Consider the following 27975-nt stretch of genomic DNA (forward strand, 5'->3'; position numbering starts at 1 on the left):
CGTTTTAATTACATGTCACCTTATAAATTCAACTTTATAAGAAACTATTTTAATGTGATAAAGCTTTGATTACCTTTTACTTATAATTACTGATATAATCAAGCAGAGTTACTTCATTTTTTTCACCTGATCTGTCAGTAAACGAACGACAGAGAGGAACGAAGGGACGTAACTCTGGTAGGTCAGATTAATTGTTGACCAACGGAAGAAATATCTATAATATACACGATTCATTTACCCAATCAGAAGAGGCCTACATGAACGAGTTATTTCACACTTTAACGAAGGTATGAGTCAATTACTTTGTTTACAAAAATACACATATTCAAAACTTACTGCAGCGCCCCCTAGGCCACGTGATTAGACTGTCTGATACAGACAGACTAATGTCTAGTAAAACACTTATCTCGTCCTGTGACATTTTATGACAGGAATGTCAGGTGAGGAGGGAGCCGTTCTATTCCCGCGAGTGGGATAAGATAGCCGCACGACCTCCCGTGTCTACAAGATAATTGATATAAATATACAGGACGAGAGCTCGGCATGAAACTAAGTCCTGCCGTAATAGATGTTAACGTTTAATTAACGAATAGACGGACGGTAGAAGATTCCGAAATTTTCCGTTTTATAACTCGGTGGTATAGCCGAGAGCGGCGCAGAAAGGCGATATTATACCATCTCAATTGTGTGTATGACCTTTTTGCCATATGAAGAAGGACGGAAAATGGCTTGTTTGACTTTTGACTTTATGGCAATGTCTAGCGAAAATAACATTCTAAAGACAGAGATTGAGATAATTTATGAAAATGACCTATCATTTTAAAATCACAATAACCCGGTTTCTGGTGTTTTTTAAGGATAAAAAACTATATCTAATCATTAATTTTGTTTGTTTGTTTGACTTTTACGCCTATCGACAACTAAGTTCATTTAGGGACATACTACAATTATTCATACGGCAAAGAATGACAAATTGCAAGTTTAACCATTTCTGGCTACGCAATGTCATTTTGTCATACGCATTGACTGGATTTGAAATCCTCGATGTCAAACCTTCATAATACACTGTCATTACTACGGGAAACGGAAGCGGATCGTGAACTTTCTACTATTACAGGTAATTTATACAAAGAAGAGACTGGTTTATCATTCGAGTGGGAAATACTCGGAAAAGTTCACTCAGAGCAATAATATTTTAAGGAGTGGTCTGCAAACCAATAGAGGATCTTACATGGGTGATTATGTGATATGGAATTTATCAAACAAGTTCAATAATTTGATATGTCACGAGCCTTTAGGCGAGTGACATATCAGATCATTTCACGAGTTTGATAAATTTCATATCACATAGTCACCAGCTTAAGGTTCTTTTTATCACATAACTTTTATTAATAGAAATATAAGCAAACTTTTAAATTTCGTCTTTATATAAAATAGTAGAAATCCGGCTCGGATGTGACGTTTCCGTCTACTGAAACACTCATGCGACGTAATATAGATATCATGACGTCAAATCTACACGTGACGTCATTATAGTATTATTACACATGTGTCTTACGATATTTATGACATGGCCGTATGACATGGCTAAACGGGTTAGTTATGCATCATATGGAATAGTTATTATGAATTTATCTTTACTTACTTATGTGTTAAAATAGTCACAGTTTAGGCAAACACATATCATGCATATTACCAAAAATATATTGGGATGTAAACAATGTTTGTTCGCAATTTTTTGCCAAGTCCCTGTGATAGTTAACATCAGTCTTATATACCATATGATTGACAGTAAAAGTAGTAATACAGATAACATTACCATCTTGACCACATTCTGGTATTCATCGCACGATCGTCAATAATATCATCATAGAAAACGAAAACCCAAGATAATGCCCTCGTCTTCGTCAGTGATTGACAGTCTTGTGATGATGGAAGGACGTTAACACATTATGTTATGGCCACACACACCTCTGGGAATCGACCGGCTATATTAGTATTGTAACAAGGAGAGATGCAGTAATAGATTGATTTAACGGACCGGTGAGGATTTAATGAAAAATCGATGAGCATTGTTCGTTCGTGGACAGCTCAAAACAGCGTCGTGAATCCCTATTACACATAATACACTATGGTACGTTTTGTATTTTCTAGCATTGATATTTTCTTACTTACTACTGTTCGAATGAATCGTTCTGAACGTTTTGCTAAAATATACTACCTATGTATGGTTAGTATTATTGTCCAGGGTTTATCCGGTATTGACCTGAACTCTGAAATCTAGAAAGTGATTTTACTTCCCATGATGTTTTATTAAAAATACATACGCTATTATCATAAATCTATTATTTTATTAAACCAAAACAAGCTAGTTTGCATTTTATAATTTATATTTATCTAACTCATCACTAATATTTATATTTCAGTATAATGATAGAAGACGGTTTAATGTTGAAATAACCTGATTCCTTTGTGTTTGCTCAAACAGTACGGAAAATGAAACTATGTTTTATGCATAACTTGTAACGTTTTAAAAGCAATCGCGTAATTTTGATACATTTTATTCATTATTCAAAGCATGCAATTCGATGATTTCAAACCATTCAGTACATTAGATATTTATTTCTAAGATAGCTATATAGACTTCCTTTAATTTTTTGTGAGTCTTCCATGTCTATAGTAAACGTGTGTGTCTGTAATCAATGGCTATGTCTTGTTATACAATGCGATTGTAAATGTGTTATATGCAAGCGTAATGAAGACAAACAAATGTACTAAATATCAGTCGTCTTTTGTCTAAAGGATCCCACGGTTCTATACCATGTTCTGACAAATATAAGGAGACAAATAATAAGAGCCTAAGCTATCCCTACATAACATTAACCACGATTACTTACAAAAACAGATATCTAACTGTAAAGCAGAATAAGTCCTTATTGTATATACGTCACAAATTGTCGTATCCCACTGTAAGTTACTAAGATCATTGTTAGGAAAATATTGCTATAAATAGGAAATAAACCCAGTAAATACCTAACGCGCTTAGTCAAGAGTTACGCTCTCTGTCAATTAGACGATAAACGTATTGGTGCTTACTTTATAAATAGGGATCCCGTGTGACAGCGCTGGATTATAGAATGCTTAGAACGTTACACTTATAAGGACAGGATAAACAATTGTTGTCCTTTATTGAAACAAACGTAAGCTTATGTCTGTTTCTGATTGGACTCTTCGGATATTTTGTCGCGGCTAGTGTTCGGAGAACCTCTTCTGTTGTCATATACCTATTATTGGATCTAGTGTATCGCTGGAGAATCGGATCGGGGAGTGACATCTGTATCAGCAGGATTTATCTAGAGGGGATAAATTGGCGGAATCCTCTAAAATAACAACGAAGAACAAGCAACTGATTGATCAAAATATCCGCATAGATATATTTTCGGCATTTATAAGCTTAAGCATTACTATATCTTCACCCGATCAATTATTCAAACCTCCCGGCATCATTTTGGTTTGCTATTTTTAGGCATATCACAGTTTAACAAAGTTACTAGTTACAAATCATGTGAATATAATATCTTGTAATAGTAACTTAACAGACTTTCATGAAACTCGGCAAACCTACATTCGTTACTGACTTGCTGATCTAAGATCTAAAGATGTAATGAAATGTTTTGCAGCCAATAAGAAATTAACGTTTCACTGATCAAAAAATGCTGAACATCTGTTTAATAACCAAATCATGATTAAGTGTTTGTAAAATAAAATAAAATTTCGTTTCTCTTTTATGAACACAGATATTGTTGGACGCAGAAAAAAATATGTTTGTGATAAAGCCTCACCGCATTCTATCCGCAATAAATCTAATGCTGCATAAACTGTGAATAACTATAAAAAGTGTTTCAGGATTGTATTTTAAAGATAATTAAAGCACTTCCAGTACCCCATTTAAATCACCGTCTATTATTTGTCAAATATTACTAGGAAATCAAGAAAAACAGTTTCGTATATATCCAAAATGACGTTTAGCTTTCATCTTTGTGGTGAATAACGTTTGTCAGTAAAATGCTTGTCATTTGTTTCAATATATCACCGAAATGTTAGTGAGGTACCTAATAGCAAGTCACTAAACATATCATTTTGTTGAGCGATTCGGGAAAGGTTCACTTAAAGAATGCGATTTCTCGAAATTACATTTCAGACTACAGATCTTTACATCAGACTAGTATTGATCACCTGCTGTGGCCTGTCAACAATGAAGAGAGATTTCATTTTCATATCTCTTTCATAAATAATGACCAAGCTCATCATGGCTCCACCGGTAGTTCGTCGTTTATTACATTTTAAATGGATTGTTAATATCAATGTCAGTTTTTCTCTCGATTTTTCAGCATTTTAATGGCACACTGCAGCAATTTATTCCAAACTCTCTTCACTCTAAATTGTCATTTCCGCGTATCTATTAAGTTAGCCAATCTTGTAGAGGAAATGTAACATTCACGATACATGGTTTTTTATCACAGTCATAAAAATATAATATTAAGTCTCCAACATAATCCATATTCAATAGGATTGAAATGCAAATCGTTAGTTTACTCCATTCTGACAACAGTACGTGTCACGTGACCTTTACACTTCGTGTACATCAGTTAAAAATGCAATTTCTCAAACTTTGCTTTATCAACTGAAAACGACATTTGCTACAGTTCATATTAGTTCACCAAACCTGTCTATATTATTCGGCTATTACATGTATATATAGACATAAAAGAAATAACCTAATAACACAGGCAAGTATACCGGACTAAATGCCTACATACATTTATCAAAGTTTTGCTCCTAGGAAGAGATGACTACTGTACAACTACGAGTATGGTCTTGGTCGACAGGTCTTACAATATATTTCGTTCCTTAGGCTTTATCTTCATGATTCTGCAAGAACCAATTTTATTAGTCAATCCGGAAGGTCACCATAAACTAACTAGCCCCTAGTGGGATTTCGTTAGATTTTTATGAAACAGACTAAGAATAATGGTCTGTATATTTTTATCAAATTACTCGATTTTTTATAAAGTGACAAAATTTAGTTTTTGGTAGTTCTTGCACATTATATTCTATATATCGTGGTTTATCCAAAGGCAGTCACTACTTTCAGCGAAAACTGAATATGTTTTGAATGTTCAGATTGGTGCTTATATTTGTTTCTCTTCATCATCCTTTTCCGGATCTTCGATATCATGATAAATTTTGTGAGCAGATCTTCAATATCATGTTTAGTTTTTCTCTTGCTTGATATTTTGATATATTTTGGTTCATTATATTATCTCTGTTAAAAAAAATAATAACTTTCCAATATTACAACGAAACAAACTCCACAAGCACACAAAATCACCATACACAAACCACAAGGACATCAAATGATTATGACTGGAATGACACAGCAAATGATCACTGTTGAACATTTCTCTTCATTCATTTTAGATTTTGAATGTCTATAATATAAACACTTTATTATCAAAACACAGATGTCGTTGTCGTTATAAACAACCTGTATATTTACTACTGTCAGAGTATGTTTGTGACCAGAGAGAACTCGTTAAAACCTGAAAAGCAGAGAAAATACGAGAGTATTAGGGTCGATATCAGACTAATAAATAAGGGTTGGTGCCTTAACCCTAACCGAGATCACGTATATATAGCGGTTTTAACTGTGTGCAGCCATTTGTACAATAGCATCTTTCGTTTGCCAATATATCCTCATCTTTACCGCTTATTTATCAATACGAAGCCATTCGCTATGTACACTTCATTTGCTTCCACATCAACGTCATTGGTCATTTATTGTCTAGCCAACTATGTCTTGAATGCCAAAATTGATATGTATATTATTTGCAATTCAGAGAATAATACTCTGAAAATAGGATTGTATATTCAGCTTTATCAAGGATTTTGTATGACTAGTATAGGTCACAATTTACCGTTTTATCCGGTATTTATTAAAAGATAACCGATTTAAGTTATAAATCAATGCATGTTTACCATTTTCAATTAAAGCATACAGGGAATAGTACGACTGGTTCGCTTGTTGTGAATATAATGTGACCGGGTGGAGTGTGTTGTTTGGTGTCTTCGGCGGCATGCTTCAGTGATATAGCACTATAGATAGGGTAAGTACGTACGGTGGCTGGGAGCGGACATGAAATAAATAAAATCCTTGCGTGGGAACGAAATATAATTGCGTGGGAACGAAATATTATTGCGTGGGAACGAAATACTATTGCGTGGGAACGAAATATTATTATATTTTATATAGTAAATTTTGCTTTGAAACCATTAATTTAAAGTTTAGTGCATGTATTATTTGGATTTGTATTCTATTTCTGTATTTGCCGTCAATGATTTGCATTTCGTGGGAATGAAATAATTATTGCGTGGGAACGAAATATCAACGGTTTACCTGTGGCTATTTCAAATGTGACAGTCTGCAATTTCATATCAATATTCTTTGTAATTGTCATTTAAAGTGGTTTTGTGTAAACCTTCTTAATAAAGTATATTTAATATAGTATATTTTGCTTCGAAACCATTAATTTAAAGTTTATTGCATTTATTATTTGGATTTGTATTCTATTTCAGTATTTGCCTTCAATGATTTGTATTAAAATTGTAGAAAAAGTCATGGAAATTCATTGTTTTACTTTTAAAAATTAGTTGACTAAGTATTGATACAAAATAATGTTCGTTGTAACACAATTTGCACACATTCAAATGGAAATATTGAAACATAATAACCCGATGTATTAAAGTTATATATACAGTAATATAAAAGCACATATAATGCTTTTGTTTACGGCAGCGTATAAGGACCAATACATAATTTATAATCATGTCCGTACAACTTACATGTGTATTATCATGTACGTATAACGTAGTATTTCACATGTATTAGTATCTATTGTTACAGTATCGTGTTCGTTTGTACGTATACGTATGCACAAACTACAGTGTATTATCTTGTACGTTTGTACGTACATCGATGTATCATGTACGTGCAACGTATATATATATATATAGTATCTTGTACTTACAAATTATTATCTTGTACGTATAACTTCATATCTTACAAGTACGTACAATTTATTATAGTATCTTGTACTTACAAATTATTATCTTGTACATTTGCACGTACAATGTAGTACCATGTACGTACAACTTAGTATCTTGTACGTACAAGTTTATATACTAAGTTGTTCATACATAATACAATAAACAAAACTTGAAATGGTTAAAAATAAAGAAAACATCTTTTTTTAGATAAGGTGACGTTTCATAAGTTGTAAGCCATATCATATTACTACGGTGGCATGATTACTGTCATATCATCCATGTATGATAATGAGCTCAATAGTTATTTCGTTTGAACGCAATAATTATTTCGTTCCCACGCAATCATTTCGTTCGCTCGCAATAATATTTCGTTCCCACGCAATAATGTTTCGTTCCCTCGCAATAATATTTCGTTCCCACGCAATAATATTTAGTTCCCACGCAATAATATTTAGTTCCCACGCAATAATATTTCGTTCCCACGCAATAGTATTTCGTTCGAACGCAATAATATTCCGTTCGAACGCAATAATATTTCGTTCGCACGCAATAATATTTCGTTCCCACGCAATAATTTTATTTATTTCATGTCCGCTCCCAGCCACCGTACAAATGTACCATTAATGAATGTTATAAAACTAGCTACTACGTATTACAAACAAAATCTACCGACACACAAAACATGACAGAAATTGGAAATAACATAAGACGTTATTACAAACATAAATGAAGAGAGAGAATTACAAAAACTGTATGATGGTAGACGCTATATCTATCAAAGTGTTTCAAATGTTTCTGTTCATAACAATACGGCCAGAATTTACAGTTGTTAATTGATTCTAGGATATACAATCCTATTGTATTTGAGTGCGGTAATTTCAGTACGAGTTACCTCCCTTCCAAAAACGTTAGCAAACGTTGACTGGTACATTTATTATATGCAAATGAGCTGTACCATTGTCATGCAATACAATTTTTTGTATAAGAGGAATAACTAGCCGGTAGGGTGGGTGGGATGTCAAGTAGAAATCAGAACTACTCCTACCAGACTACTTCTCCTCACTACTGTACACACAGTAACGGCAATATCCTGAGAACAATACTCTCGTTAACATTGCACCGTCGATACCGCATATAGCAGAACGTGTAACGGTAAATACTTTCACTTTGATTTACTACACAGACATCTTATATTTTGAGAAGGCGAAGTTTCACTGAAACCTTTATTTATTAAATACAGGCAAACAACATGTAACAATGAACTGTTATTTACCTGTTTGACTTGTTAGAACATGTGAGGTCGTTGCAATAAACCAAGTAAGTAATAAGGTTATGTGAGTGATAGCAGATCAGAAATATCTATCTGTATGAATATATTTTAATAAAAAAAATTGATTTACACAGATGATAAAGCATTGCATAAAATCAATTGATAATGTGCATTATTAAGATGACACCTAACACAATTTCTATACAAACCTTGTACAAACTCTTGTTAAACTAAAATATATCTCTGCTAATGACGTTTTTTATAGATTACAAATTGTGGTTAAAGTCTTCTTTGATGTAGCATTTTAAAGTAAAATATTTTGATTCAGTACAAATGCGTAAAAGACAATCTAAAATTCAGCTTTTCTTAAACATATTATGCAAAATCTTATTTAGTAATTAAAACAAATATTTTTCCTATTAAGTGAATAGATTACATTTTGTCGTGAGGTAACTATCAAACTGTGTGCCTTAAAAACAGGTAAGGATATCAAACATTATATATATGCGAAACCTTACATCAAAATAACTTATTAACAGAAGAAGTTTGCATATCAACAAAAAGGCAATGACATATTTTTTTAGAAAAATAGGATAAAAAGGAGCACCCTGTGGGATGCACATAGTAATTATCTAATATTAATTGATTTATCAGAATTCCACTATACTATTAATAGTAGCTATATTTTTTTCATTGTTTAGTATTTTTATTCAATGTTGCCTGTTTTAACTACATTTAATACATTATTTTACATTGTGTAATACTATAAAGTCGTTCCCCGATAATATTTATAAATAAATGATCTGGAATATAACACTATGGCTATAATTACCATTCAAGCGAAATGACAGTTGGTATATGTTTAAGTGTGATTGTAACAAACTTGTAATTTACATAACAAACCAGTAAGTAAACAATAAATCAACTCTGACTCCTGATTTATACAGCTGTAATCCACTAGGAAGTAACAGAAGATCACTCCACGCGGAAATAAATGTAGCAAACCCCATACACGCATTCTCTCTAACTGCTGATAAAGCATGACTTAATTTTTTCTGAAAAAAATGTCAGATAGAAGTTAAACACTCTCTGCTACTTACAAAAATAAATAGGGGTCTCGTGTGACTGCGCTGGATTATAGAAATCTTAGAGCCTTACACTTATAAGGACAAGATAAACAATTGTTTTCCCTCATTGAAACAAACCTATGCTCGTAAAAAGTTTCTTTCTGATTAGGTTTTAATTTTTGTAGTGGCTGGTATTTCGAAAGCCACTGATTCTGTCATATACCCATGACTGGAATATCACAATATAATGACATCAGTGCTAACCGGATTAATCAAGACAAGATTAATAGGTAGGATTTTTTATAACAACAGCGGCAATCGTATAGCATAATTCTAACCTAATTTACTAGCATTAGATATAGTTTGAACAAACTATCAAAATATCACTAGAAATATGATTTTGTACAGCAACAGCAATTAAGGTTTATGTAAGTAGTGTAATTTCTTAAAATCAAAGTTCTGCTGCACACAGCCCCACACGTGAGGGGTGAATTGTTTGCTGCCGTCGAACTAATATACCGCAGCCTCCCAAAACACAGACATTCACTCACACACTACAGACGCCATCGGCAGATGTCAACTTTAAATGACCTCAGCTGTTAACGGGACGAAACTTCGCAATACAAACAGCGATAGTATTGATCATTATTAATTACCTTCATTAATCAATAACGACTAAGTTCTTTTCTTTGACTTAATTAATTACCAACCATCACCATAAACTGATACACTGTACTAACATAACTCCAGCCTGTAGGGTAAGCATTGGATACATCCTTTTGACACCTGCTCCAGTACTAATTAACTCCGACAGAAGGAGATGTTTCCGCGCCAACCACAAGACGCCCGGATTGAGTGTCAACATGATGACTGTCTGATGAGAGGAGCTATTTAAATAGCTGATTTGGCCATCCAATATATAACAGGAATGTAATTAGGAAGGTGAAAGTCCAAAGTATTGTAATGAAGATACAAATCTGATTAAAATACAGCTCTATATTATCATTTAATACGGAATTATACTAAAGGTCGGTATTTTATTAGCCCACCATCATCAGATGGTGGGCTATTCAAATCGCTTTTTGTCCGTGGTCCGTCCTCCGCTCCTTCCGTCCGTCCGTCCGTTAACAATTCTTGTTATCGCTATTTCTCAGAAAGTACTGAAGGGATCTGTCTCACATTTCATATGTAGGTTCCCCTAGAGCCCTAGTTGTGCAAATTGCATTTTGGGACCAATCGGTCAACAATATGGCCGCCAGGCAGCCATCTTGGATTTTGATAGTCAAAGTTTGTTATCGCTATTTCTCAGAAAGTACTGAAGGGATCTTTCTCAAATTTCATATGTAGGTTTCCCTAGGGCCCTAGTTGTGCATATTGCATTTTGGGACCGATCGGTCAACAAGATGGCCGCCAGGCAGCCATCTTGGATTTTGATAGTTAAAGTTTGTTATCGCTATATCTCACAAAGTACTGAAGGGATCTTTCTCAAATTTCATATGTAGGTTCCCCTAGGGCTCTAGTTGTGCATAAAACGTTTTTGGATCGATCGGTCAACAAAATGGCGGTCAGGCAGCCATCTTGGATATTGATAGTTAAAGATTGCTATCGCTATTTCTCAGAAAGTACTGAAGGGATCTTTCTTAAATTCCATATGTAGGTTTCCCTAGAGGCCTAGTTGTGCATATTGCGTTTTGGGACCAATCAGTCAACAAGATGGCCGCCAGGCAGCCATCTTGGATTTTGATAGTTAAAGATTGTTATCGCTATATCTCACAAAGTACTGAAGGGATCTTTCTCAAATTTCATATGTAGGTTCCCCTAGGGCTCTAGTTGTGCATATTGCGTTTTGGAACCGATCGGTCAACAGTATGACCTCCGGGTAGCCATCTTGGATTTTGATAGTTAAAGATTGTTATCGCTATATCTCACACAGTACTGAAGGGATCTTTCTCAAATTTCATATGTAGGTTCCCCTACGGCTCTAGTTGTGCATAATACGTTTTTGGATCGATCGGTCAACAAAATGGCGATCAGGCAGCCATCTTGGATTTTGATGGTTAAAGATTGTTATCGCTATATCTCACAAAATACTAAAGGGATCTTTCTCAAATTTTATATGTAGGTTCCCCTAGGGCTCTAGTTGTGCATAATACGTTTTTGGATCGATCGGTCAACAAAATGGCCGCCAGGCTGCCATCTTGGATTTTGATAGTTAAAGATTGTTATCGCTATTTCTCAGAAAGTATTGAATGAATCTGTCTCAAATTTCTTATATAGGTTCCCCTAGGGCCCTAGTTGTGCATATTTTGATTTTGGACCGATCGATCAACAAGATGGCCGCCAAGGAGCCATCTTGGATTTTTGATAGTTGAAGTTTATTACTGCTGTTTCTCAGAAAGTACTGAAGTGATCTGTCTCATATTCTATATGTAGTATATTTGCACAAGTTTGAAAAACAGAGAAAAGATCCCTCTTTCCATTATCAGACATAGATCATTCTTTGGTGAGCGCCAAGATTCCTTTGGGATCTCTTGTTCAATATGGTATCCAATCTGATTCAGACATTTGTATTTATAATATTCCGTTTAATACAGTATGATACTAAGTGATACTAAGTAATATTGTATTAATCAGATGGTAAGGATAATAGATAGTGGTAAAATTTCACGGTAGTATATAACGCGAGTTATTCAATTTGTCTGCAATCCTGTGAGAATTATAGGACCATAAATTCCCCGAGAAGGCAACTTAATTTTTCAAATATTCGCATTTTCACTGAACATTGCGAATTCTAAACATAAATGAAATTTTCAGTTTATTAACGTATCTGCATGTAAAAATTCAAAGAATTATATGAAAAAGTGAACCGTGAGATTAAACTTCCACGAATATGTTCCGCACAGGAAACCGCGAAGAATTGGGACCACGAATTTAAATCGCTATACAGTAATTTATTTCAAACAGTGACCCGTATAAAGTTGTCCCTTAACAATGTCCATAAAATAAAAAGAGATATACTGCCATGTATAAAATGTTATTAGATATATTAAATTCCTCCTTGTTAAACTACTGAAAATAAAACATTGCTTTCAATTCATTACGAACGGTATACACATATATTTTAATCAAATTAATACAAAATACAATTACTATGCCTAGAACATGTGTGGTTGAAGACGCTCACCATATATATGATCACTAATGCCGGCTGTCCTGATATGCGTGGTACATGAACTGTTATGAAGTGAATGGACCTTCACGGTACATGGACTATGAACCATAACTCTTACTTACAGCGTTCCCATTTTTGTAACTGCCCGTTGCCTCTACCTACAATGTAAGTAAGGCATTATTATTACAGTAAAAGTTGTGACAAAATAACACTTTTGTAAGGATTAACTTGAAAAGATTGCTATGGTATATATATCTAGCACTAACACAAAAAGATTAGTGTACAATAAATTAATCTCCTCATGGTGATTTATAACGAGTGTTATTTGGTGTTATGGCTCCATGATCTAAAAATAGGTTTGAGTTAATTGTTATAATTCAATCTAATCCCATTAATTTCAATTTTTCTTCATTTTTTCAAATCATTGCGCCATTATAGCAGCGTTATTTTTACCGTATGAGAATATAACATGAAGATATTTCGTTACAAGCAAGACACAATTCAAGCTTCCTAATATTAACATATACGAAGAAGTAACAATTATGCCTTTCATGGAGTATAGTTCAAGCATTTTTACAGTATGTCAATGCATCTGATTTCAGGTTCCACTAACAGCGAAGACACATGGCATGTCGTTTTATCAGAAAAAAGGGATGGGTCAAATGATAACAAACAGCATTGATCTGTATATCATTGCATCAAGCACGTGGCGTTAGAAGTCGATTTGTATCATATGCACTGAATGTGGAATTTTGAAGTTGGCTCATATATATTTTACAAACATAAACTTGTATCCCTTCACACTAATGAAGAGTCCAATAGAGGTGTCTCCTTAAGAATGGAACATACAACGAACAGATGTTAGTTGCACTTATTAGCACTAACATCGTTGGTCTGTGGGTCTATTTTTAGCCATTTGACTGTTGTATGTCATATCTTATCACGTCCATAGAGATCCTTAGTTGTTATTGGTGAAAGGTTCAATTCAAGACAACAAATATGGCGATAATGAATCGTAATGTAGTAAGTATACTTTAAGTTACAATGTCCTTCAGTGTAATATAGCTTTTCAATAATATATTTACATTCTTACATTAACAGTTCGGTAGTTACAGCATTAACTATCATGTCCACTAAAATGGGCATAGCGAATTCACATGTTACTTCATTACTATTGATCAGCGCTCATGTGATTTAATACAAATTGTCAGTTTATTCTAATACGACGTTCTAAATTTTTGTTTTGTTTATTAATTAAAGTGGTTTGCAATAACTTGGTTTGCAATAACTGCAGTATGAATCAATGATCTGATATTTGCAATGCATCATATTTGTGCTCTGATGATCCATGAAATACTAATAATTTGCTTGATACTAAATTGGTCAATATCATGTTACAAACATTAAATTACGTTCGCTAAAATCGAGTTTATTTTTGTTCACAAACTGAAGATGTTAAATTTCTTCAAATCCAGATATGAACACAGTTTATATTGTTGTAAGTGTCAATACAATATATACGAGTCTCTCTGCAAACCAAAACAAGGGTCAGTAAGTCTGTTATCACCAATGGACAAAAATAGCTTCACGAACTACATTAAATTATGACCGATCGGTCACCTAATGTTATATTACTATATTGTGTATGGCTGATATACTGTTTGATTTTAAGCATATTTTCATTGTCGTAAATTATTGACAACAGGGATTGGACAAATGGTTTTTTGAACTAAGTGATGTCCTATCCCTAGTACAAACTATGAATATATACATAATGGACAGCTGGGAATACCATATATACATGTTCTATAATAGAAAGAAGGAGTAAAAGAAAGGATAGAAGAGTATGGTTGAGGAGAAATTATAATTTGTTGTGGACAAATACTAATTTAGATTTTATTTTGTCGGGGAAGTGGCAGAATAATGTTTTAAGTTTTAAATGGATGTAATTTCGAATTGAAAGACTCTTTTCCGACCTTTGATGTAACTGTGCTGTTTTTTATTTGATGAATTCGACGTATAAGCGATGACATATCACCAAGACAATGGGAGCGCCTCTACAAAATAACATACTGATTATTCTAATTAGATAAGTCACTATAAGTGGTATCTGGCCTCGACAATTTGGTAACCATTCAGATTAGCATACATATTTGATGGGCAATCTTTGATGAAGAACTTTTAATTCCATGTTCCAGTCAATGGTGACAGTGATCTCTGTATTGATATATGTGATTGGACTAGGTGAGTATAAGTATTCAAATTAGCAATGGAATGGCACTGTAATCTATTTTTAGTGTCAATGAAATATAAGTTTATCCATTCAAAAATCGCTTTACTATAATAAAAAATAATATGAAACTCAATTGATGTTTTCCTAGTCTTTGCGATATACATATGTCTTTAAACTTAGAGATTTGCTTTTTCTACGCAATTAACGTTTCAGCACGAAATGCTTCCCTGTATATAATATCAGTTCACACGAAACTATGTTGCAAAACTGTTACTCGGTATAGTGCAAAAATAACATCGCAAAATATTTGGATATGCAATTCTCCAAACTGAAATCATTATAAAAAGTACTTGAATAAATATAACCAGGTTTAAAGTAACTCGAATCTCCGCATACTCAATTTGACAATTATGTTTATATTCTACACCGACAAAAATATTTGTATTATCGGGGCAAACGTGAAAAAAAAACATTTTTTTTGACAGTTCAAAGAAACATTCATTTCCAATGTCGCTATTTCTATAGTCATGATTTATGTTAAAAATTATCCAAGCACTAATATCAAGTATATGATATGACACTTATTTTGATAGAATATTTGTCTAGTGGATTAACATGGATATCGATTATACAAGAGGTCAAAATAAAGTAGAACAAGTTATTCCAGAATCCACTTCTGACGTCCAATAAATCATAAGATCCCAAGGTCATCTGGATATTGGTTCACTTTGTTAACATAAATATGAAGGGTTGTTTTGCCACAACACCAATAGATATTTATCTGACCTAAATTAAATAACAAATAATTTACATCTGTTTCCATGGAAAAAACCCAGACAACATGTATGCTTGGGTGTACAAATCATATGGTAAAACGAGTAAATCTAAGGCATAATTCTGACGAATCCCCAATATAGGGATAATATTTTTAAATGTTTTCTTTACTTTTCCTATTTAAAGAAAGAAACGTTTTTGTGATCAATGTATATTGAAATGTTTATTTAAGATCACCGGTTGTGCGTATAATGAATATGGAGTCCTAATTATTGTGATGTGAGCATTTCATAATTTCTTATAGATTTTTCATAAGGTAGCAGCCCCATTCCAACAACAACAAAACCACACAGTTTTTCACGACTGATAAGTGGAAATTCATCCTGCCATTTTCTTATAACTATTTTTCTCTTTGTCTCTGGTATTCTGATTGATCTTTTCATTTTTTTTCATTCTACGATGAAAAAAATCCAAGAATGGTACAGAAACCCGACGTTATCATGACGTCACAATAGAAACATTGACGTTGCGTATTGATTTGGAAAAAATAATCCCTTGGAAAAAAATCAATGGAATCGTACGTGTAAACGTATTTCATTTTATAAAGTAGCCTGGAAAATTAGTTATAAGCATTGAAATAACATTTTTTTAATTTCATCGGGTTATGAAATAAATTTTGTATGCAAACTTTTGTGAGAATCCACTACGCGGATTCACACAGTTTGCAAACGAAATTTCTTTCATACCCCGATAATATTTTAAAAAAAATAGTGTCTTCACTGCTTAATTACATAGGTTAGCGTTCCTCGGAAGATATGTATATAGCTTCTGCTATTCATAGCCGCTATGAAAATTAGAAAAACACATTAAATCCATTTATATACATTAGAATATAAATTAATGAAAGGTTTCTATATTATATTTAAATTTATGACACCCATATACGACGTGAAACGAGATTAATGGAACAGCTGGATGACGAAGTCGTTCCACAACGTCGCGTTTTCCGCCTTCCGGTCGACCTTTTTTCGCAAATGACAAACGATAAACAAGAAATTTAGTTAAAATAAGATTTGATTGACTTATAACAATAAACCTTAGTTGATTCCATATGAAGAAACAAGACATTATATATTATAAATTAAGATATTGTGGTGGACTATTTTTTATTGATATGAAACTGGCGCATTGTTTGAAATAAGCTGATTGATGCTCGAGAATCGTTATATTCATAGTGTGTTCATAGTGTTTTCATAGGCAAATGTTTGTTTTCTTCAGTTGGTTAATTCATATAGTGACGAAACATTCAGAATGTAAATATATTATGCATGAGCGAGACCTCCGCTGCAATCTATTTCGATGACTTGAATGAGAAGTTGTTATGCTCCTTTCGGGACATCTAATCATTTACCTTTGGCGTAACCCACACACCAGAGATACCCGGTAAAATACATGCATAATATATGAGAAAGTGCCCTGATGCTTTTCCAGAGGACGCTTGCGTGTTATATTTGTTGAAACAGGACTGTTATGGTCTTAACGACACTTTGTGTAGTCATGTGGGATGATTTTGAAATGATTTTTTTTATCTTTCCAATGGTAGTAACTGTTTTTATGAAGACGTGCTAGAAATGTGATATGTTAGCCGCTAAAGCTAGGTGTGGTAAATGTTTTAAGTCAGGGAGTTCTTCACCCTGTAAGTATATAGTACTACATGTGTAGAGTATGAATTTTACCGATTTTTATGTAGACCCCTAAAACTTCAAAAAACGGTTTTTGGGTTCTCTGATGGGTCAATAATTAAAAAAAACTGTCTCTAATTATCATATTCCCGTGATCTAAGCCAACAAAAGAAAACCAACCCAAATAACCGAGAAAGTCCGTTTGAAATTTTATTATGGAGCAACTTCGAATGAGAAAATATATTTTAGTATAAGAAAATAGTATCTGATAGAGTAATTATTCTACAGTGTGTGGATCTGGTCCGTTGTGTATGGAATGCCAGAGCGAGGCTGTCCCATCATCATGCAACACAGTAGTACAATGCGGGCCACATGAGGTAGGAAACCATAAAAGGAGGTATATATTTCAAACTCAGCGGCATCTATGATACTCCAGGGGTCCCGATCACTTACGATCTCTACACCCCAGGACTTTCTCATAGTAAAATTAGAGGCAACATAACTGAACAGTTAATTTAGTCCTTTGATGTACAACAAAAGAGCCCTATAAGGGAAAACTGTAGTCGACTGTGTGGCTTTGAAGTTGGGCGTCGCTCGCTCTGTAGTCTTCAAAGGAAATATTTGCTGGCCTGTGATTATTCAAATGTTTTCTACTGAGCTGCCTCCAATTTTACTATCAGATAGTCCAGGGGTGTAGAGATCGTAAAAGATCGGAACCCCTGGAGTATCGAGGATGACTCGGCGGTGACATCGCAAGATCATAATCAACATGAGTAGCATCAGACTGGCTGTGTATTTGACGTCCATAAATACATACAAAAAATGGACGTTGAACAATGTCATCAGAATCCAACCGATAAAATAACGTTATGATCGAGAACATAATACCACGATTCGTTTGTGTGTACTTTGATCAACTTCCATAACACATTATGCCATTTGGTTTGTTACATGAATCTCACCCTTCGGCTTTTACACTTTAGAAATACAACATATGGAAACTATCTTTTATTTGATTTTAAGTTTAATGAGTGAAATACCACATTAATTTTAATATACAAAATCATGTCAAGGGTCAGAGACATGTATTCTTTAATGGATTTAAAACTCAATATACATGTAACTTAATATTGTTTCAGAAATGCTTGCTTCGAAAATATGAAAACGAGAGGGGAATGGTGCTGTATCATAGTGGGTGTATGGATACAAGGGTAAGTAGATTAATGTGTGTGAATAATTACCAACCGTAATTATCATTGATGTGTAATAATGAAATCAACTAACCATGCTGTCATCCATATTGCGTATCTACGATGAACGATACAGACCCGGGTGTTAAATAGAATTACGAAACCGGTGTTGCGCAATCTCGATACGGACATTACAGTATCCTTAATTTTAACAATTTTGCATATACATATATATTACATCGTCATAACATCAACGTGCAGACCAAAGTTACTTTACTCGACATCATGCCGTTAATACCTACTTAGGGTGTTGGTATATTACATAGGCTTTTAATATTAAATGTGTCGGATGTTTTGTGTTTCAGCAATGTGCCTTCTTTGATACAAACAAAACGGTTGTACAGAGGTCGACAAAACGGGAGATAACTCTCTGTATGGAATGCTGTGATGGCAACTACTGTAATTCGGGTGGCTGCAATGCTCCCGGTAAGATATACCATTATACAGTTTCGTGTAATTCGGGTGGCTGCAATGCTCCCGGTTAGATATACCATTATACAGTTTCGTGTAATTCGGGTGGCTGCAATGCTCCCGGTAAGATATACCATTATACAGTTTAGTGTAATTCGGGTGGCTGCAATGCTCCCGGTAAGATATACCATTATACAGTTTAGTGTAATTCGGGTGGCTGCAATGCTCCCGGTAAGATATACCATTATACAGTTTAGTGTAATTCGGGTGGCTGCAATGCTCCCGGTAAGATATACCATTATACAGTTTAGTGTAATTCAGGTAGCTGCAATATTAATGCTCCCGGTAAGATATACCATTATACAGTTTCGTGTAATTCGGGTGGCTGCAATGCTCCCGGTAAGATATACCATTATACAGTTTAGTGTAATTCGGGTGGCTGCAATGCTCCCGGTAAGATATACCATTATACAGTTTAGTGTAATTCGGGTGGCTGCAATGCTCCCGGTAAGATATACCATTATATAGTTTAGTGTAATTCGGGTGGCTGCAATGCTCCCAGTAAGTTATACAGTTCAGTGGAGTTCACACATATAACTTCTGTAATTTAAAAAAAGGAAACAATATTTTCATTAGTTACGTCATCTAGCCTTTAGTTAATAATGTCCCGGAATGCCTTTCTTTATTATTATGCGAGTATTATATGCAAATTCTGCAATGATATTGATGCTGAGTAAACGATGTTTTGCTTCTGTCCTACATTAAAGTAGAATTACCTTGGTAAAAACCAATATATCATTGTGTTAATGATGTAATTAATGACGTCATAATGTTTTATTATGACAGCCTAGCTGTAACTTATGGTATTCCATCAAATGGTGGTATTGCAAGCTTCCTATAATGTCTTCATCCGTGCTATTATGATTTTCCACAATGAAGCTATAACAGTTGCGTTTACTGTATTATTTTTCCAAACTAGTACACCTTAAATATTGTATCTGTGGATGTCATTCCGTTATTCTAGCTACGGAAGGGCGTAGATATTGTTGTTTTGATGGCTGGCTTCATACTAAAAATTAAATTTATTCCTTACTCAGCTACAAACGAATTCCGATGGAAATGCCATCTGATCAAAACACAAAAATCCCGATTATTGCTTTATTTCATACCTAAAGAACACGGCGCATCCACTTATCAAGGATATGCATTTTAATCGAATTGAACTATATGCAGCCACATAATTAAGAACTTCCACGCTTTACGTATATTTAAACTTATAAACACCCAATGCTTATCATGATATCTTTGGATTGCATTATCATAAAGCATGAGACATTTTAAAAAATATGTTTAGGAATTAATGTCAAATCATTACAATATTTATTTCAAGGTTTTTCAAGTTGTATAGGTTACATTATTACTGTGTAATTGGTGTGGACAATTGGAATGATTTCTTTCTTGCAGCAACCTCAGTGCCATGTCATATTATGATATTAGCCGGGCTATTAGGAAATAAAACAATAAATAAATGTAGTAAATAGTAGTATATTATACAAATATTCATGGGCTTCTGTGCTCTAGTTCATAATATTTACCCGTCGGTGGTCGTAATCGGCCTCGTGCAATATAACATTTGTTGATTACCACCACCGAGGGGTAAATATTATGAACTAGAGCACAGTAGCCCATGAAATATTTGTTTTATTACATAATCAGTTGAGAAAAACACGGAAAACAAGTTCCAGCAGAACATTTAATGAGTATAAATATCACTAAATAATAAATAAATTAAAATCACCAAGAGGAGTATACGCGTTTATATCATTCTGTTAATGGTAGTGGATATGAACTGCGTCCACACCAGAAAAGTTCATAACAACTTAATGGCTTTTATGTTTAGGAATTTTAAATACTGTAGCTGGTGGTTGGGGATGTACAGGAACGGTACCATCACGGCTGGGCTGCATCGAGTTCGTGATATCATTCAGCAGCATCGCTTCTTGGCTGTCAGTCAGGGCCATAAGATCCATGTCGGACAAACCATCAGCAGAGCTGAACTCTGAAGAAAAATAATATAATACTAAGCACCTTTGACATTATAATATATCAGATGGCTATAACTTTTGTTGATTGATGTTGCTATCAATACAGTAACCAGTTGAATAACAAACTTTCTGAAAATTACAATTTTTAACAATTTTCCTAATCATACCTGTCATGTTTCCAGAGCCATTAGATGGATCTTGTTCTAAGAATTGCACCAAATCACTTGCATTGTCAGTCACTCCTTTCTGTCGTTTACTTGGCCCTGAAATTTACATATTATCAATTTATAACATAATACATATATTCCATAAATAAGTAGGCTATTGGTATAATATTGATTTTCAACCCCAACAGATATATGTTTAATCATAAAGACAAACACAGATATTTGATTAAAGTAAGTTACTTGATGCAAAACCCAGGAACATTTTTTTGAAGATAAATGTAAAACGATTCTATTGTGTGCTTACCTGTGGCTGTAACTGCATTTCCAATAGCTTCCGCCATCTTTCATTTGTGACCCTCGTCCGTCCTTGCATAATTGCGAATACTATTTTCTGACTTGTGGCCAGACACTGCCATTATGTGACGGGCTTCAAATCCTTTCCCGTCTAAAAGTGTGACTGCTGTGGCAGGAAGGCAATGGTTCGTGTACGTATTGGAAAGGCCGGCGTGATATGATAACATCTTCATTTTGTTTCCAATTGTGTTTACTCCAATTGGTGCATTTTCAAACCAAATGTCACCAGCTGCTATAGTTTTTGGCCTCTGCCAAAAAAATTGACATTTGGGATTTAGGTGCGACAGATATGACATGAAGGAGTTCAGAGGACAGTGTGGACTGTCCGGGATGCCGTACATTCGTCCTCCTTGGCTTACATCATTATCACAACTATCTCCACGGTGATTTTTTGTTTTCATGTCCTTCATCTGAATATATTTAGGATTTCCAGTACCTTCACCGCAGATTTTGAAGTCGCTTTGTTTTAATGTGCGCAAATTTTCCCTTCCTCTGTTACAAAAATACAACATAAAATCAATGAACACCTTGTTCTGGAGTCCAGCAGGGGTATGGATATGTTCCTCTAAGTAACAGTAAAGTTTCGTCAAATCCTCAGTACTTAATGGCTCCTTGTGTTCCGTACTTCCTTTGCCTTCATTTTTCAGCTTTTTCAACATAGCAGTAAAGACGTTATTGGCCTCCTTGAAGTTTTCTCCATTAACAATATCAACATTTTTGACTTTTCAAAAGATATTTGGAGTCCATACCTTATAGAGATCATCGATCTTTTGCTGTACAGTTCACCTTTTTGATTTCTTGACGAAGCATAGAATCTTCTCAGCATCTCTTTGATTTCTGCTACAGATTTTGTATTCAGTTCATTTAAATCAGTTCCGTACACATGTAAGAATGAATCAAAAATCCGCTCAGCATATCTGATTGCCTTTTTGGTGTTCCTTCTATCAGCAGCATCTAAAAGTTCAGCAATTTCGTTTTCGTCAACTCGATGAAATCGGTCGTCTGCCGTCGCCATTTTGCTACAAACAGCGGTGACGATGACGTCTGGTGCGAAATTGAACGTAAATCTTCTGTGACGTCATTATTACGTCATATTATTACGCGCGATTTCTCGGAAGCCTTCGTCGTTTTCTACAAAATTAAATAACAACGGCGAGGTGTTCCTAAAGCCGTGCAATATAACATCTCGAACCGTGCAATATAACGTTTCCATGGCAGCGTGCAATATAACTTCGAACCGTGCAATATAACAATGTTTTATTGAACGGTCGGGATAATAGTTGAAAATATCAAATTTCCTTATATATAGATATGTGTAAACGAATTATGTAATAAAATAAGCTGAACCTTCATTGGTACTTTCCCTTTATCATAAAGGGCTGGACTATGATATCACAGAAGTTAATATCAAAGCATGTTAAACAGGTTTCTCGACGATCCAGGGCCACCCGCCAGTGTGCTATATCTGTCCGAATATAAGCAATCCGACGTCATGTAGCCACATAGACCGCTGTAAGGCAGGAGAGGTAAGTATGATTCGCTGTTCGGCGGGAGAGGTACGTGTGGTTAACCGCTGTTCGGCGGGGGAGGTATGTTGATTAATTGCTGTTTGGCGGGAAAGGTACGTGTGGTTAACCGCTGTTCGGCAGAAGAGGTACGTGTGATTAACCGCTGTTCGTCGGGGGAGGTAAGGATGATTCGCTCTTTGGCGGGAGAGGAACGTGTGGTTAACCGCTGTTCGGTGGGGGATGTAAGTATGATTAACCGCTGTTCGGCGGGAAAGGTACGTGTGGTTAACCGCTGTTCGGGGGGAGAGATACGTGTGATTAACCGCTGTTCGTCGGGGTGATTCGCTCTTCGGCGGGAGAGGTACGTGTGGTTAACCGCTGTTCGGCGGGGGGTGTAAGTTGATTAATTGCTATTTGGCGGGAGAGGTAAGTGTGGTTAACCGCTGTTCGGCGGGGGAGGTAAGCATGATAAACCGCTGTTCGCTGGGAAAGATACCTGTGGTTAACCGCTGTTCGGCGGGGGTGGTAATGTAATGAACCACCGTTCAACGGGAGAGGTAAGTTTGGTTAACCGGTGTGCGACAGGGAGGTAAGTGTGAAACAATATGTGAACGATTTTTATGAAGTTTAATAACTAATGCCACGATCAACATTTAACAGACGTATCTGAACGACATTGACGTAGCAAAAGTTGAAAAAAGCTTTAATGCCAATACGATCAATTTGACATTCACCTATCAAACGTCTTCACCATATGCTTAACCGTTTTGCATCTAATATCTGTCAAAGAATGTAAAGTTTACCATAAAAATTACAGTTGAAACCAGCCATTTTATCTTAAGTTCAACACTCATTTATAGGTATTAGCCATATAAGATCACAAGTCTATCGTCTTACATGTGTATACCACTGATATGATATTGATGATATTATTATAAACATGTAATGGTTCTTTGTTTTGTTGTAGACATGCTTTATACATAAGGCGTCACAAGGCCATTTCTCTATGGGCTGTAAAGCCACACAGGTAGACACTATTGATATTAATGTACTTATATGATATAAAATAAGGTAATTTAGATATTTTGATGACATCAATTAGAAAATGTGAAGAGTAATAATATTTTTCTCTCTGGTGAATTCTGTTCGTTCACTGGAACGTTTTCACTGGAACGTTTTCCTATACACACTTTTTCTCGATTGATAATGTAAATAATTGTCTGTAAGACGAAATACATGTATTCGCATTCGTCGTACATCATGTTCTTGTTTCAAATTTGCCTAACACAATACTGGATATTGCTGTTATTGTTTCCTTCGCAAACTGTATATGATTATTCTTAATTATGCTTTACCGATAATATACATAAAAATGAATTTCAAGCTTACACCGTTACGGGATCGCACACTTACAATAACTCAAGTAATGAATTCATGAATGAAAACAACAAAGTAAACGATTAACGACGTTTATGGACAATTCCCTCCTATACTATCATGCGTCAGGTTTAATAATGAATGTTTTTGTCCCTCCGCAGAGCTGTCATAATACACATTCCGATAACGTCTGTACCACATGCTGTCATTCTGACTTCTGTAACAGACAGTGTCATACTACGTCATCGGGACATAACCATCACAACCACGTGACAACTACGTCATCGGGACATAACCATAACAACCACGTGACAACTACGTCATCGGGGCATAACCATCACAACCACGTGACAACTAAAGAACCCGCCCATACCACTCCCACGATAGGTAGGCTGCTGGAGAGACAGATTATATAATCATATTCTCGCTACTAATTCCACTATATAAAACTCTAAACTCTTTGAAATTATTTGTGAAGTACATGAATGTGGTATGTTTTATTTCATAAATACACTTTCTCTTGAGCCCACATCATTTCTATGTAAATTTTCTAACGTTACCAAGGTAACTGTAATTTAAAAATGATAAAGGTTAAGCGTTCTTCCGAAAGTTATGTATATATTTTATATGGCCTATAGAAACTCTAGTAATCGGAAATGTCATTTCCTGTCATCTTTCATGGACAATGAAAACAGCAGCATATTTTTTCTTCAGTCATATAATGGTGTTAATTTTCTGTCAAACTTTTATAATATATTCATACATTACTCTAGGTACCACCATACAGCCACTATTACGATGTTTTGTCTGTCCGGAGAGTTTCGACCCCAACTGTCATTTCCATCATATGTGTCCACAGGATCATGTAGGTGCTTCGTGTAGTAATACCTGACTATAACCATACTATGTTCAACCACAAACAGAATCCACTTTTAAAATAATCGCATTGTTTTAGTTTTGGTACTGTATAACATAGAATTGTCGTTGTGTAGAAATAATACTAGTTGTTTTCGTGGTTATTATAAATTCGCGAATCATTGCTCATTACAATTATCGTTCCGTCGGGTAACCGGAGTTATATAATGTATATGGATTAAATTATAAAATCATAGATAAAAGTTGGATTGTTTATGAGATGATCATTATCATTAGCCTTTTTGTAAGACAAAGCTTTAAATATCAACATAGTTTGAAATGGAGTCGTAAAAGTCGAATTTAATTATTCAAATTATAATTGCTCTTTTTAATTTTTCAGGTATGTTACAGCAGTGTCCAAAAACACCTAAACAACGACGATACCTATAATTTCCAGTGTAGGCACAAGACGGTATACTAACTTTCAATCTGATTAAAATACAGATCCTTATAACCACTCCGTTATATAAAGCCTCTTATCTGACGTAGTGATAATAAGGATCTGTATCTTAATCAGATTGACTAACTTTGATTTTCACGAAACTGTTTTTTGTCATATTTGTACCTTTAACATATGATCTAAAATAAGTTGTTTTGTAATATAAAATTTATCGAACGAGTTCAATAATTTGATATGCATGAGCATTTAGGCAGCGTCAAATCAAATCTTATATTAGGCCATTCCATTTTGATTTCTCGTTCGTCGGATTTCCCGCTCCTATTTTCCGAAAATAATATGAAATAAAAATACAGTAATTTTTTTACCGCTCCTCATTTTTATTTTTGTCAGGGAATCTGACGAACCCGTGCAAATTTCCACAGGCTTCATTTTTCCTGGTCACTCAAATGTTTGAATCATCCTGCATGTCTCTTCAAACGCTCAAGCGTCTTACACACCTTTACACCAACACAAACTGTCAAAGTTTTTCCGCCACCACGCGCAGACAGAGTGATACTTAGAGATATAGACTGAGGGACGCAAACTTTTTAATAGGACGTGTTCCGATTTCAGTCAGTTTTTGCCGATGTCCACAACTCTTTTAAAAGACATTGCATTACATTAAGAGTTGACTGTCTCATCAAATTTTACAGGAATGTCCTCTAGATTCCCATTTAACAGACTGGATGGTGGTTGGACGCCGAGCGCAGGGGCAGGACGCCCGTAAAGGATACTGCTGTTTCTCTGATGACTGTAACTATTTACCCCCAACTGTAACACATCTACATACAACACCCATCAGTAAGTATCTACTCCAAATGTAAACCTTGGTGTAAAATATATTTAAAAATTGAAACAGAATTTGAATAATATTTGAAATGAACATTTAACATATACTATGTCTGTTAGAGGGCCATGTATGGACAACATGTTCACGCCAGTGTACATTTAAAGAACAACATATGTGAGCACTAATATCGATAGCTGATTATACGGCTATTTATTTCAACGTAGGTGTCTCTATATGTGGAAACATTTAGAGTCAATGCATGATGACACACTTGGATTGTAAAAAGATAACCGGATGAATATGATGAACACAATTCAGTTGGTTATGATTTGTCATTAATCATCTTGATAAGTTGCTTTCATTGACGTCACTTCCTACTTATAAATCTCGATACCTGACACTTGATCTTTCACAGCCAGTAGCATACCTAGGATTACTGATGTGGGGCCACTTCTAAAGAACACCACATACGGCGTCAATGTCGGAATCCATTGTGCTGCCACTGGGTCTCCCCCACCGACCATACATTGGAACGTACCGGTGAGTATCGGTATATAACGAACATTGGGATGTACCTGTAAGTATTGGACTCTCTAGGCCCCTCTTGCCCCTTAAATCGTGCCCACATATGACTGACGATGGGTCCCATACGGTACCGTCTAATGTCTGTAATGTTGTAATTTTTTTTACTTGTTACTGGCTTTAGCCATGAGAGATTTCTCTGTCAATCCATAGGATATGACAGCTCCGGTAAAACAATTACGTGACGTCATGACGTCATGTGGTGTAACCGTGGCGTGCATTCCCGATGACGTCATCAATATTGACCTACGATCGACTGAAAAATGTTCATGTCGCGGTGAAAATGATACTTTTAAGGCTATTATCTCAACCTTGTCTTTTGTAAATGAGAGAAAAAGCACCTTTCCTACGTATGAGGATGTGACAACAAAACAACAAACCTCGGGGAATTTCATGAATGTCACGTTCTTGAATTACTCCTCGGGTTGTGATTTCGTTGTCACATCCTCTAGGAAGGAAAAGATTGTATTAATCAACCAGTTCTGATAATACCATACATCGGTTTCCCTAGAAACCGCTTCACAAGACGTTGCCTGTTGTTGTTTCTATTGACATGTTGTTTAACCCTGCAAACTAAACACGATTACCTCCCTTTACAGGTGCCTTTACCTTCCCCATCGAACTACGTGCGTCCTGAAATGGGTACCTTGATTATCTGGGGAGTGACACATGAGAATGCTGGGTTTTACACATGCATCGCCACTAACGCTAACGGAGTCGACACGCAGACAGTAAAATTAAATGTATCATAAAAACGTCGTAAGCTTACAACAATTATGTCTGCTTAAGAGCGTACTGAAAATAAAGTATTTCACGTTTACGGAGTTCGTTG

The 27975-nt window shown here is 35.0% G+C and overlaps 1 protein-coding gene and 1 pseudogene across 1 annotated transcript; one reads left to right on the plus strand and one right to left on the minus strand.

Moving 5' to 3' along the window:
- Positions 1 to 13533: 13533 nt before the first annotated feature.
- On the plus strand, positions 13534 to 27963 carry LOC138306323 (uncharacterized). Its single transcript, XM_069246756.1, has 13 exons — positions 13534 to 13639; positions 14815 to 14860; positions 17594 to 17682; positions 18445 to 18516; positions 18861 to 18981; positions 22958 to 23058; positions 24008 to 24067; positions 24579 to 24804; positions 25191 to 25282; positions 25673 to 25744; positions 26425 to 26572; positions 26977 to 27101; positions 27743 to 27963. The coding sequence occupies exons 1-13, from the start codon at positions 13616 to 13618 to the stop codon at positions 27893 to 27895; spliced, it is 1329 nt and encodes a 442-aa protein (XP_069102857.1). The 5' UTR covers positions 13534 to 13615; the 3' UTR covers positions 27896 to 27963.
- On the minus strand, positions 21498 to 22547 carry LOC138306520 (uncharacterized; annotated as a pseudogene).
- Positions 27964 to 27975: the final 12 nt, after the last annotated feature.

This window comes from Argopecten irradians, chromosome 13 (assembly GCF_041381155.1).
Source record: "Argopecten irradians isolate NY chromosome 13, Ai_NY, whole genome shotgun sequence".
NCBI lineage: Eukaryota > Metazoa > Mollusca > Bivalvia > Pectinida > Pectinidae > Argopecten > Argopecten irradians.